We start from the raw sequence: 14,272 nt of genomic DNA, 5'->3' as shown, positions 1-14,272 counted from the left end.
ATACTCTGAATCACTGATATGAATTCGTTAAAAGAAATAGTTTTTAAAATCATTAGAATATCTGTAGACTTTGTTGTCCAGGGTTACACCAGACAGCCATTACATGCAAAGAGCTGCACATACCTTTTGTTTCCCCAACTTTGAAATGGCATTCAATCTCATCCATCAATTTACCAGCTAGTCATTTGGTACTGTGAGATTCTTCTTTACTTTGCCCCAAACAATGTCATCTTTGACTGTTGTAATTTCATATCATCAACAGAATATGTAAAGTTTCTATTTATTCCATATTTGGGATTACTCATGACTCATACTCATAATACATGCCAAACAGCAGAGACTCCAGCAGCCACCTTGTAACTCCTTGCTAGTAACCTTCCTCCCTGCAGACAATTAGCCATTAGATCTTTCCTTTCTTTCCTTATTCGGAAAAAGCTGATAATGCACAAGAGGATTGTTCCTCTTGCCGATGATACCTTTGCTCTGTTAAGGGTCTGTGATCTTCCCAAAGCTTTACAGAAAACCAAATCATATGCCCCCAAGTATCCAAGCACAGAATTCTAACACCGCAGTAACCAGCTCATCTTATCCACATGTTCCTAAAAATGCCTTTTGTCTCAAAAATACGTTTTTGAGACATGACTTCCATCTGCAAATCTGCATTGATTCTTCCCAAGTTAAATCTCTGTCACAGCTGTAACTCCTATCATATTGCTGTGTGTGGATAATCTTGTTAAAATATGCAGTCTTTGTCTTCTAAATTTTTTGGATGCTTACCCTTTGATTACTCAAAGTATTATTTTAACTTTATTCATAAATGGCATTGGGGGTATTTTATTATAGAAAAAGAAGAAAAGAGTGAACAAAATAATAATTTCATGACTAAATGATTGTCATTAGGGAATTCGTTAAATAATGCTCATAAAGAAAACTGAATTTTAGATGTATATTTTGTGCAGCACAACAAAACAAAAAGTCCTTCAAGGTAAGTCTGTTCCTGAACCCACACATATTTATAGCTAACTAATTAGATGATATTTTCTTTATGAGCTCTCTAATATTGTTTTCTGTGTTGTGTTTTTCAGATATATATAGAGGCAACTTTTATAGAAAGTGGATTAATCTAGGCTTTGGCTTTCACTCAGCTATGTCTGGCATATACAAATCTGGGACTAGTAATAGAAGAGTCTGTTTTAGAGACATGCAAATTCACATCAGTGTCACATTTCTAAATTTCACAACAGTCTTAATTTTCATAGCTTCATACTTTGTATTTGCTAGATTTCCATATAGTGTCAGTTGCCTTTCCTTTCAGTGAAGAACTGAAAAAAGTGTGTGCAAATTCAGACAAAAATTGCTTGTGCAGTTGACATTTTCTGCGGTTGAAAATGTAGCAACTCAATTCTGAATTTCAGCTTGCTTTAAACTTAGAGAAATGGTGCAACTGCCGCCTGTTTCTAATTATTCCTGAAAAGTCAGTAAGAGGTAGTATGAAGGCCAGTCAGGAGAATGATTCAGAGTAATCTGGAATTTTTAGCTATTGATCTTTGACTGATGGCATTCTCTTTGCTAAGCCTGATGTCTGCTGCCCAGACCAGAAGCTGTCTGTAGTACCTGTTGCATTCTGTTCTGCTGAAGGTACTAAATTCCAGCAATGGGCATTCAGACAAAATGGAGATATTCTTTTTCTTCCAAGTAGTATAAAATAATGAAAGAGAAAGGTCTTGAAGAGGTGGCTTTTTGGTAACAATAGCTCCAGTGAAAAATTGAAGTCCCCAGAATGATCAATGACATCAGCAGTTACCAAAGCCTTTTACTGCTACAGTCTTAAAACTGGATAGCTGTGTTTAAGTAGGGTCCTGAATCTGTAGTGATAATGAGCTTACAAGTAGTTTGTTTTTTTAGCTGGGTTATGTCTAATGTTCATTGAGATCTGTGGATGTATGTTGCTGAAGTATAACAACAATTGACACTAGGGAGACTAAATATGGACTGAAAAGCTTAACGTCAGGCAACTGTGCTAATATTTTGGCCCAATCTCCTAGAAATTGATCTTTTTCTGTTTAATATTAAAAAACCACAATGAGTAAAGTAATTTTAAAACATCTTGGCCTGGTAGCTGCAGCATCCTCCAAAAGCTTAGGATCAGTACAATCAAATGAATCAGTACAATCAAATGAAAAAATTGGCCAAAATTTCTTAAAGACACATAGAGCAGGAGCGAAATCCTACTAAAAGGAAAGACAAAAAAAAAAAAAAGAAAAAAAAAAGAAAAAAAGACAAAATAACAGCTTTTCCACATTTTTGGCAGCAAAGCAGAAAGGACCTATTTGAGATGAACATAAGACAAGCAGTTTCAGCATTATTCTGCTTTATTTTATGTAGACAAATAAGAAAGAGAGAGAGAGAGTGTAAAATTCCTCACCTAAGTTTGATTCTTGAAGAGTCTTAATTACTCGTAGCTAGCTGGCTTACAGCACTAATGCTACTATTTAATATGGATTCTTTTTTATTTCACTTAACACTGTTCTCACCTTTTCTTAAGCAAATCTCACTCATCCTACCTCTATTTCTCAATGATATGTTTATTTTCACAGTTCTCTCAACCATCTCTTGCACAGGCAAACTCACTGACCATTTTTCAGTAACTTTTGAGACCTAAGAATGTACTTTCTTCATATGATCAGCTGGTAATTTGAAATCTAGGTCTCTTCCTCTCATTTCCTGGCAGATTTTTAAATGGCTGTCATGGGGCAGCCAGGCATACCTGCGTGCTCCATGCAAGAAGCTGTTCTCTACTGAAGCTCGGATAACTGTTGTCTTCGGGAATCTTCTTTACTGAACACCCATTGTCCAGTGTTATGTGCTTACCTTGAGGTATATTTATTCAGTGTGTCACATGAGCTTCTGCAGTGCAGATAACAGCAATTTATGGGACTTCCATCCTAAATTTCAAATAAGTCTGTTGTAATACCAGCTGCCTCATCCCTCATGCACAAAAGAAAGGCAAAGAATATGGACTGATAACTTTACCATCGGTTAGTAATGTTTCTTTTTTCCTCATTAAAATGGAAAGCTCTTAAAGTAGAAAAATAAAAATTTATATTGTTATCAGGAACAGTATTTACAGCTTTACCTTTAAAAATGACCAGCTCCTCCATTACAAGGCTTTTTTGGAGTTCACTGCAAGGAGGCAGGAATTCTTCCCTTATGTACACGGTTGCACCAATGAATTCTGTGCCAACAGACATATCAAACACATGGCATTTCTGGTATTCAGATATGATGAGTTATTCCTCAGATCTGGTATTTCTTTGTTAGTTTTACAGTATATATATGTATATATTTTTAATTTAACTATAGACCCTAAAAACCCTCTTATTTAAAGAAAGCTCTCAAATGGTCATAGGCTTAATGTCCTTCCATCCTTTTTACAGGAAAAAAAAAAATGACTAAAACTTGAAGTCAGACTCTGGCATGCTTGAATACCATATGCCTGCACTATTGAGAGACTGGAACAGAGTATCTGGAGAAAGATGAGAGAGTGTGGGTGGCAATAGAAAAAACAACCACGACTGTAAGTTAGCAAGATAATATCCTTACTTTCTTCTGTGGGTCTCAAGAGTGATTAAAAAAACATTGGTGTTTTAAAAATATTGCTGAAGACTACAGTGTGACTCATAATGCTTAAGAGAATGGAATTCTTGGAAGTTTCACTGTAATGCCAGATTTTAGAATGGAGGGCAGCAGAGCTGCAGTGAAGTAACACAAGGCTGTGTTGATGAAGAAAGAACATCTCTGAGGAAATGCAGGCAGGAGAGAAAGAAAGGAAAGAAAATGAGCCTGGGGAGAGATGACAAAACAATTATTTATAATGAGAACTGTTGCTTACATTGATGGGAACGTTTCACTGCTTTTTGAGATTTTATTGGCCAGCATGCCTGCCTACACAATGCTTGGTCGTATGCACAGCAGGGTAAGATATGTAAACATATTGACCAGTCAGTTACATGCAAGTCCGAAAGTCCATCCTAGGGCTAGCCTGAAGCTTTTCAATGATTTTATTTTTTTTTGGTGAATTCACATTTGTGGAAACAGCTATTTTATGTGGGAATGTATTGGCTAACAGCAAATTTTCATTGGGAATGTTGTTCAAGTCAGAATAGACTGTCTGGTCAGAATAAAATAAAGAAGAATGATAATAATCTGGAAATAAATAGTAGCCTCACATAGCTATGGCATGTACCTGATTCTTTGCTTGTTACTATAACATACCTGTTTTATACCCTGAATGAGTACCTTTGCAATGAAAGTGAAAAATATTTCCCCGGCCATCCTTCACAAATGTTGATCAAAACCTATTCTGCCAAAGTTCCAAGGAAATGGTTTGTGTTCATAGGCTATGACATGGTCAGGAATATGGAAACTCCAAGTTTAAATCCCAGAATGTGAGATAGACTTTTACCAGAGCCTCCTCCTTTAAGTGAGTGTCCTAACTATCTGGCAGTTCAGGAGTGGTTGGATTCTCACTATTACTTATGTGGAGAAAGAAATTATACTGGAAGTCTAAGTACTGAACTCTAAGCTTATTTATTTATTTATTTATTTGTTTGTTTGTTTGTTTGTTGTAAAAGATTATTCTTATTGTCTAGTCTCGCCTACCAACTATATGTATAGTTTGTGCATGCAGTTAAATAGAACATATTTGTTCACAAAACTGAAAATGAGCTGATGGCTCATTTGTGGTGGACAGCGCCACTGACTGGTTAGAAACTCTGTATAACTTTTAAAGACTTAATGATTATTTGTCTGAGAATCCACATCTGAGAAATATCAGATGTGGTACTTTTAGAAAAAATAACAACATATAGCCAGCAGTGGCACAAATATGACGCTGTTCGTATAAATGATGGTCATATATCACAGTTAAATAAATAGCCTCAATGAACAATTAGTTGATATGTTCTTGGCTGAAATTTGTTCATGTAATTTGATTGATGAAGTGTGTGGATAAAGAATAGATTAACAGATCATAACCAGTTCATGAATGATTCATGAACAGGAAGAAAGACTAGAGAGCAGGGAATTTGATTAATATATATATTTTATTTCATTTGTGTAATAGGAAAACATAGATTCTTGAGTTGGCCAAAATGGAAAATGAAACTTTTCATTCTTTGTTTCGTATATCTTTTCTGGAAAACTAAATCTAGGTATATTTAGAAATGAAACATCTTAAATGAAAAAAAGTGGTCTATGATGAAAATATTAGTATAGATTCTTTTGAGTTTTTAGTTTTAATGTGTTTATGTTTTAATGAATTCTTGTTAGAATAATTTTGTAATTGTCAGATGGAAGACCTGTGGATTTTAGCCATGTTGAACTGGCAACTTGGGTGGATAAAACACTGAACCAAAAATTTATCCAGATTTACTGGATTTACAATCTACCAATTCGTTAATTTCTCAAAGTACTGAGCTGAGAAATGTTTATCTATTATAGGATTAGTGCAACTAAGTTGTTCTCATCATCCTGTAGATTTCATAATACATGGTGAACACAGCCAGACTGTTGTGATCTCAAAGTCAGCAGTAAAATCTACAATGCATAATGATGCTAGGTTCTCAAATAAACAGGATCTTGGACAGAGTGAAAAAATGCACCAAAAATTTGAGTAAACAACAGCAAGACAATCTGCATCTTTTGAGTTTGTGTAGGAGATAAGTCAAATCTGGGAAACATTTTCTGATATGTCCATTAATGAATGTACAACTCATCCAATCACTCAGGAGGAGCTAATATTGCACTCTTCTGTTCTGTGCATAAAAAATGTCATGCCAAATGACTCTGAGTGGTATCCTTAATAATGAATTTACAACCATCAGTAAGGAGCCTTCTTCAATTGTCTGCATTAAAGCAGCAGTTGATTATAATCCCAACCAGTGATGCTTTTCCTTGGCCTTATTAAAAAGAACAGCATACAAGGCAATCATACCCTTGGGTGTCTTTTGACTTGCTCAAAAGTATGGCTTAAGTGTTGATTTCTTTTCCAAAAAAAACCCACCCAAATTCCATTTTACAATGATGACACATCTGTTGTCTGAAAATGAATGACATGGGAATTGCAATGAATGCCCTGATTGTTCACCTGGCATTAAAAATAGCACCAGGTTCACAGAAAATACTTAGCCAGACATATCTGTCAACTGTCATGTGCTGTGCATGGGAAATAGACAACTGGCTACCTCATTTCATCATCCTGCAGCTTGGTCCGTGTCTCATGCACTTGTAGTGCAGACTGCAGTCTCTCTCAGAGACCCTACCTGCTAGACGTTTTTTTCCCCATCCCCTTCCTGGATCCATGAGGCACTATGAAAGGAGCAAAAAAAAAGCCCTTGACAGATCTGGAAATGAATAGTGAGTCAGCGGGTGCATACAATAACTGGAAATATAAAATAAAGCCTGTTTTTCCTTTTTGTCAAGTCTTTTTCCTAAGGATTAGATTTATTAACAAACAAAAGATTCCCAAACGGGTTTATAGTAACACAATGTATGTAGTAAAAGACAAGGGAGATCTTTCCAGCTTCCAGCAGTGTCTGCAAGAAGTGCCAATACTTATCCCTCCGGATAGCTTCTATCCAACTTTAGGAAATAGAGATGTATTTCTATAGTACACACCAGTATGTTTCAATTCTACCCGTAAATCACTTCAGAGTTTCTCCAACCCTCTCTTGTATTTATGAGAGTGGGTCTGAAATACAGTCAATAAAAATACAGAAAGTGAGATCAATGACATTTTTTCCTTGATCTGTTCTTTTTTCTTCTGTTCTGTTCCTACTAATAGATAATTTCTGGAAATATTTTGGCTGAGTGAATAAAGTGAAGACATCTCATGGGCATAGAAGAAGTCTTGCTGGTTAGTTCTGAGGGATGGTTCCAAGCTTTACAAATACCTTAACCATTGACTTAGTTTGATGTTATGGTAGATTATTCATTATCTGAGATACATCAATCAGCTAAACACTAAGAAAAAAATCATAGATCTATGAACATCAAAATATTAGAGCTTAGCATAATCAGTGCAGTGGTATGCATTCCAGAGAAGAGAATATGAAGTTAAAAGAAAAAAAAATAAAGAAATAGAGGAAACAGGATTGCTGAGTTCCATCTAATATTTTGTATTTCCCCAGAACAGTTCATGATTCATTGACATACGTGCAATGGTTGTGTTCCACTCAGAGTGAAAAGAAGTAGAAATTAACTTGGTAACTTGCTTAATTTTTTTGTACAATTATCACTTTTTGAAATAAATATTTCATTCTATAAAATGCACAACCCCCTGCCTCTCCCTTTCCAATGTTCCAAAAACACTTTGGACTAATTTTGATCTCTGTTTGCAATTGTATGCATATGTCTGAAGCGTTAGTAGCACAGTATGTTCTCTACGTCCATGTGCTACAAATCCAGTTGACAACAGCCTTACACCCTATTCTTTCCTGATTGTCCTTCATCACAAATGGTACGGGATAAAGAAACTAAACAGCATTTTTTTTCTTGCTTTGAATTGTGCAACTTCTGAATTTCTTCAGCCTGGTTCCATAGTTTTTGTAAGGGTCAGTTCCCTTATAGCAATTTTAAAATTGATAATATGTACATCTAAATTTTGTTTTTCACATAATAAAATGTCAGTTTTCATAAATGTATGTTTTAAAATGTATCCTTAGTTTATGTAATGATTTTTATTCTTAGGAATTATTTCCACTGTCAGATCTTCAGCACTAATTTTATCGTCAGCATGATTATGTTTATGAAGTTAAATGAGCTTTGAAAAAGCTCTGAAAGATATTTCAACATGACATTTTTCGACATTTAGGATACCTGACACGAGGTTCTGTGCTATGGGAGCTAGTTTAAATTCTACAGTGTGGCACATCATCTGAGGAATTGTGCCTGATAACCTGGAAGTGACTGAATCAGTATACTTAACTTTGAGTTTTGGCTACTGCAAGAAATGTATGTCCCGACTGACTCTTCAGAAAAAAAAAAAAAAAAAGAAAAAAAAAAGTAGGAGGCACCAAGGCAATAGGAATGTGACTCTAAAACTGCCTCCCAGGGTGCCTTAGAGTGGATGTAATAGTCTGGTGAAAGACAGACTCTTCCAGCACTAGTTGCTGTCTAAGCCAAAGAAAGTGAGAGGGAGAAGACGGACAAAAGAGACAGAAAACTTTGTCATGGTCCTTACCCCTATTGCTAGGAGATTTGGTAAAATTTAAATCTGTTTATAGATTAGAGTAGTGCCCATTATTCTATAATTGATGATGGGAATCCCCTTCTGCCAGTGGCCATGTGCCCAATTCATCTGTGAACATCTCTGGTAAGAACTGCAGCAATTTGATGTTGTCTTTTTTGGGCATTCAGGGTGTACCTCTGTGCCAGGATAATTCTGGGCACTTGGGGAATGATGTGTTGGAGGCTGAGCTACCTCGCCCCATCTAGCCACATCCTAAAGGTCCTTTCAAGATGGGAGGATATTTATTACTTGAAAGGAAATAGAAGCAAATGCTTCCTGCTTGCAGGTGTAGGTTTTCATTTATAATTCCCTTTCAAGGAATAAACAAGAGATCAAGTCAGGAAGCAGCTATTAACTTGGAAAAGAAAGAAGGAACAAAGATAGGCCTGATCTTCTCTGTCTGATGGGCTCAGGAGCTCCATGGACCAGACTGTGGTATCCTTAATCTTGTGAGCATAAGTGTTGTACATTCTGACCCTGGGAAGAATTATTATATAAAACATTAGCTGAAGTATTTTAACCTTGTCTCGGTATTCTCACATTACTGAAGTATGAAGTAATGTGAAAGTACTGAATAATGATCACTGTTCTAGTTAGGATGTTTTTGGCCATTGATTGTTAGTGAATTTGCCACTGTAAACCACTTCCAAAATCTCTGAAGTGGCAGGTGGAAGGCCAAAAACAAGAAATACTTGGAGTAATCAATTAAGCGGAGGTCAGAAATGAACCCTATTTGAGAGGCATCATCAAGAATTAGTCTGAAAGGAGAAATTTGCAAAGAAGGATGCAGGTGCCAAATTCCTTTTGGCAGCTGGATGCTTAAAAGCATTTAACACGGAAAGATACCTGATTTAAATCCCAAGACACCGAGAGGATGTGCCTTAACGCGTGCGAGGGAGCGTGTATCGATGGGGTGCACAACTCTCACACTGTAGGGAGGGTGCAGGATGGTGAGGAAACATGCTGACATTCCCAAGTGCTGGCAGGATTTAAGACACTGGCACTCTCAGTGAGGAGGAACTTGAGAATGATTTTTGAGCTCTATTTTCAAACAGCTGTCTTGTCTTCCGCAGCATGCTGTAGAAAAACAGCGGTTTTGAACCATTAGAAAAGCAAAGGAAGTGCAATAGCCCAGATTTTGATCATAATTACACCCAGGTGGTTCTGAAGTGACTACACCCGTGTCATTGAAGTTACACCAGTGCAAAACTTGTGAGAGAAATGAATCAAGCTCTTTGTTTTCTTGCATTTGTGTACCAAAAGAGCACTCTAACAGCTCTTAGTAAATAATAAATTAATAATGACATGATGATCTCCCTTGTGACTGGAAAAAGTACAGAAAAATTAGTATCAGGGTAAGAATTTGCTTGCAAGGTTCTTTGAATGTGTCATTTCTAGATTTATATTGGATATATGATGTTTTGCTGGACTGATTTTAATTTCATCCAGTTTACTTCAAACATCAGAAACATCAAATTTAGTCAATTAGTGTGTGGTGAACAATACAAAACTGAGAACATACAGCTTATGGGTCAAAGGAGTAGGATCTCTGGTCTGTTCATCATCGAACACCTTTAAATCGCCAACAGATAAAAAAGCAGTAATGAAAACAACTAACGAAAAAATGCCACGAAAACAAGTGCTTTTGCTGCCTGTCTGTTGTAAAGCAAATAATACTTGAGTGGTTGGTTTCGTTTGTATTTCCCCATTTGTGCCTCAGAATGCACCAGACTGCAATGTTACATCACATTTCAATGACTGGAACCATGTCCTGAGATCCCCCTCCGACCACACGACGACTTCCTTCTTGCTGTTCCCCTCCCAGCTTGAGGACTGCATGCGATTATGCCGAGGACATAATTCAATTAATTATTGACAGAACACGTAATCACCACTTAGATCTCTCTCTCTGATAAATCTCTTCCCTGCTCTCTGACTTCTGTTCGTCAGGCACTTGGGGGGGGAGGGGGGAGGGGGGGTGGAGGGGTGGAAAGGCAAGAAAAATGTGTTTTAAAGATAGGATATTTCTCAATACTCTGTATCAGCTGGAGAGGGTTCTGACATCCCGGGCTTTTTAGATGTAGAGCATATTGTTCCAATCTGTGCTAAACAAGTACCCCCGAGGAAGCTCACTGGGATGGAGGCTCATGATTCATTTTAAATAGAAGGCATAATAAGAGCAGATAACTTTGATTTGTGCAGAGGAGAAGTATGATCTCTTTCAGGGGTTCCAGGCTTTCACTGCATTTTCTTCTTCTAATGCTGATTAAAGACGAAGCGATAAATAAGAGCTCTGTGTTCGGTTTAAAGGAGGCATGTAGCTTTAGAGAGCTGACTTATTGAGAAACAAGACAAACAAACAAACAAAAACCCCTGACCTCCGATACCCTTTGACCAAAATCCGCTAGTAGCAGAAAGTGAAGATGAAAGTTTCTTTCACTAGTAGAAAGAAACCAGCCAAGGACAGTGACCTCTTCTTTCCGTATGACCGGAAAATATCCTGGGGGCTGGACCGGGTGGGGACGTGCCGGGGGGTTACCCGCAACTCGGGGTCCTACCCAAATCATGCCAAAAGCGGGCATGGAAAGGCGAGAGCGAGGTGAAAAAGCAAAGAAGGGCTTTATTATAAAGCGAGGAGAAAAAGCTGTGGAGAAAAAAAAGCTGGTGCCAGCCTTGTGCCCGGTCTGGTGGAGACAGCCTCGGGTTTTGCGTGGGTCCCCCCGGGCGCCTGCCGCCAAAGGGTGGCTGTGGGGTGGCGAAAGGGGACCGGGACACGGTGGCACCGGGGGGCGGCGGGGAGCAGCAGCCGCCCCGGGGCTGGCGGAGCCCCCCGGCACCTCCACCTGCTGCGGGCCCGCTGCCCTGGGCTCCTCCGGTCTCCTCCGATGCCTTTCGCATCGCCCCAAGAGACCTGGGTTCCTCCCGCGGCAGGAAGCCCGTGTGAAGGCGGCCGAGCGGCTCCATCCTTATGTAAGAGGCAGCCGAGATTGTGCCGCGCCGGGCAGATGCTTGCGAAGCCGGGGCTGGCGAAAAGAGCTGGCCCGGTCCCCCGTGGGGCCGGAGGAGGGGAACCGGGGCGCCCCCGCCGCAAGGTGCCGCCCGGCCCGGCCGCTGGGAGCCGCTCGACCACCGACGCCTCCCCCCCGACCCCGGGGTGCGGATCCCGCACGGATGAGCCCTGGAGGAGCGGGGACGGGGTCCCGCCGCTGCCGCCCCGCAGCTGGGGATGCGCCCGAGGCTTCCCCTGGGCTCCGGGGCACTGGAGAGGGCGCAGAGCTTGGCGTCGGGGCGGCTGAGCGGCGTGCCGTCGGAGCTCGGCGGGACTCCTTGTCCTAAAAGGTCCCGGGGGGCACCTGGGTCCCTTGGGGGCCTCTCGGCCCCCGCCTCTCCCTCGCGGGCTGCCGAAGCTCGCCGGGGAGGACAGCCCCGCCGGGGCCGCCCCGTCGTGCCACTGCCCTAAGGCACAACGGGAGGTGCTTGGCGGCTCCCGGGCGGCCTCGGCGGGGCTCGCAGGATGCTCTCCGCGCTCGCCAGCACCTGTCGGCTGTCTCCGGCACCCCCTACCGCCTCTCTCCCTCTGGAAGCGCGGCCCCCGGGGGGGCTGAGCCCCGAGCCCCTCTGCCCGAGCCCCGCGGGGCCGGTCCCACCTCGCCGCAGGTGCGGTCGCGCCCGCTCCCAACCGGGGGGAGGCACCGGCGCCTCGGAGCCGCCCGAGCGCCCTCGACGGGGCGTCCTCGACGGGGCGGCTCGCCCTGCTGGGGCGGCTTTACCCCTCCGGAGTTTTGGCTGAGGTTCACTTGTTTTGGCCGAGGTTCACCTGTGCACCTTCGCTCTCCCCGGGCGCAGCCCCGGGGGGCGGCTCGGCGGGGTGAATGAAGGAGCGCGCAGTCCCTCGGGTGTGGGTTTTAGGGCCAGCGCCGTTCCCCCTCCCGCGGGAGCCCCGGAGGTGTGTTTTTCCCCTGGGGACCCTCAGTGCCCCCCTTCTTCTTCGGGTCCTGCCGCAGCCCTGCTCGCCGCCCCCAGCTGCGCATCCTCTCCCTCCTGCCGCTTCGCGTTCCCCTCCTCGGCCGCGAAGAGGACGCTACAAGGTAGGCAAAAGGGAAAGTGAATGTGGCGCTCTGGAGCGAGATAGAGAGACGGGCAAGGTTAGACGTGTATTTACTCAACCTTTATTATTTAAAAAAATTCATAAAAAAAAAGGTGAACGAACGTCTTACAAAACCCCCCCATAAATAGGACATTCCGTTCAGCTCTGGCTATTGGCAGTTCTAGTACTTGACAACATCAGACGCGATTTCCTGGCATTAGAGAAACCCATTTCAAAATCGGTCATCACAAAGAAATACTAGAAATCCCAGTTAGCACTTGCTAGGCAGCACGGAGCACTTGTACACAACTTTTCAGACACACACCCGCGCACACACGCAGCTGGGAACAGATCCCGAAGGAAGAGAGCCTCCTTAAAAATTAGTAAACGCTTCTCCAAATAAAAGAAAAAAAAAAAAAAAGAAGAGTTATTTACAAAACGCACATGGGAATACAGTATCGACAGAGCGTGGCTGGCAAATCAACATGATTTGAATAGAGAAAGGACTATGGCACATCTTGCTCGAAAGCTCGCACGGCAGCCTCCTTCGAGTGTCCCCGGGGAGGAGGGCTCCTGCCATCCGCGTCGCGGTGCCTTCTCCCTCGCCACCTCTCCTCCCGCCCTCCCCTCCCCTCTCCGCCCCTGCGCCTTTTGCCAGGTCCTTTTTACACTTGGATGACCACCGTGCTGGGGCTCTGGAGCCGGGTTTTGTATTGGTCTAGCCAGCTTCTGAGCTCCGAGATCTTGTAGCCCTCTGGTCCTCTGCCTCCCTGGTACATCACCTTCTCCTCCTGGATGACGTAGAGCCTCTCGAAGTAGGCACCGTAGGCGGCGCTGGAAGCATTGTCCATGGTGTCCACGGCCAGGGGGCAATCGGGCGCCCCTTCCCTCATCAGCTGAGCTGCCCGCAGCCTGTCCTGGAGGCACTGGTGCTTGGGGATGTTGTAGGCTGCGTCCGAGCTGACCCAGCCGTCGGAGGGGTGTGCTTCTTCGATGTACACCAGCAGGAAGTCGGCAATGTCCACGAAGTGCGCGGCCAGGCGCTGGAAGGACCGGAGGCGGGCCATGAACGGGGGTCAGGTGCAGCTGCCGAAGTTGAGGATGAGGGGTCTCTTGCCGCGGGCGAAGTCCAGGATGCGGAGCCTCTTCTGCCCGTCCAGCTGGATCACCTCGGGGTTGGGGGCCAAGGAGCCCACGTGCGCCGACTTGAAGAAGTCCAGCTTCTGCCCGTGCCACACGGCTTTCAGCGACTCCAGCGTGAACATGCGGTTGGAGTCGGACACGCAGACCGGGGGGTCGTCGGGGGGCGGCCCCTCGCTGGCTCTGGCCACCTCCTCCGCCGTGGGCATCAGTAGCATCTTCTTCCTAATGCACAGAAAATCTAGGAGCCAGAGCATCACGGCGGTGAGCAGGAAGCGGGGGAAGAGGAGGATGCAGGCGGCCGCCTGGGTGAGCAGCTGCAAGGTGTGAACGCCGAGGGAGTGGAGCATCGTCGCGGCTGGTGCTGCGGGGCGCCGGCTGCCCGGGGGCCCCCACGTACCCTGCTTGCCGGGGTCTGCGCGGCACGGCTGAGATCCCGCTTCTCTTTAAGCCCATTTTATAGTCAGGGATTTAAATGAAAAGTGACTCCACCTCCGGCCAGAACCCGCCCCTCTGGAACTTGAGCCTGGGGATTACCTACCCCTCCACTCTAATGACCTAAAAATACACAGACAAAGGGGGAGAGAGCCCCGGCGGGAGCTGCGAGGGGACGTGCAGCCGAGCAGGGAGCAGCCGCTATCAGGCCCCAGCAGAGAGTCCGCGATAGGGCACGGCCGGGGTCCCCGGCCGCAGATAGCGGCGGCCGCTCGCTGCCAGCCCCGCCAGGGACAATGCAACAGGCGCAGCCCGGCCCC

The 14,272-nt window shown here is 43.7% G+C and overlaps 1 protein-coding gene across 1 annotated transcript; it reads right to left on the bottom strand.

The window, feature by feature from the left end:
• Window positions 1-12,443: 12,443 nt before the first annotated feature.
• On the bottom strand, window positions 12,444-14,023 carry DIO3 (iodothyronine deiodinase 3). Its single transcript, XM_080593908.1, has one exon. It carries the CDS (start codon window positions 13,865-13,867, stop codon window positions 13,043-13,045), a length of 825 nt encoding a protein of 274 aa, XP_080450034.1. The 5' UTR covers window positions 13,868-14,023; the 3' UTR covers window positions 12,444-13,042.
• Between the last annotated feature and the right edge of the window lie 249 nt (window positions 14,024-14,272).

Source organism: Anser brachyrhynchus, assembly GCF_964034855.1.
Source record: "Anser brachyrhynchus genome assembly, chromosome: 5".
NCBI classification, from domain to species: Eukaryota; Metazoa; Chordata; class Aves; order Anseriformes; family Anatidae; genus Anser; species Anser brachyrhynchus.
This window is presented reverse-complemented; position numbering and strand designations above follow the sequence as displayed.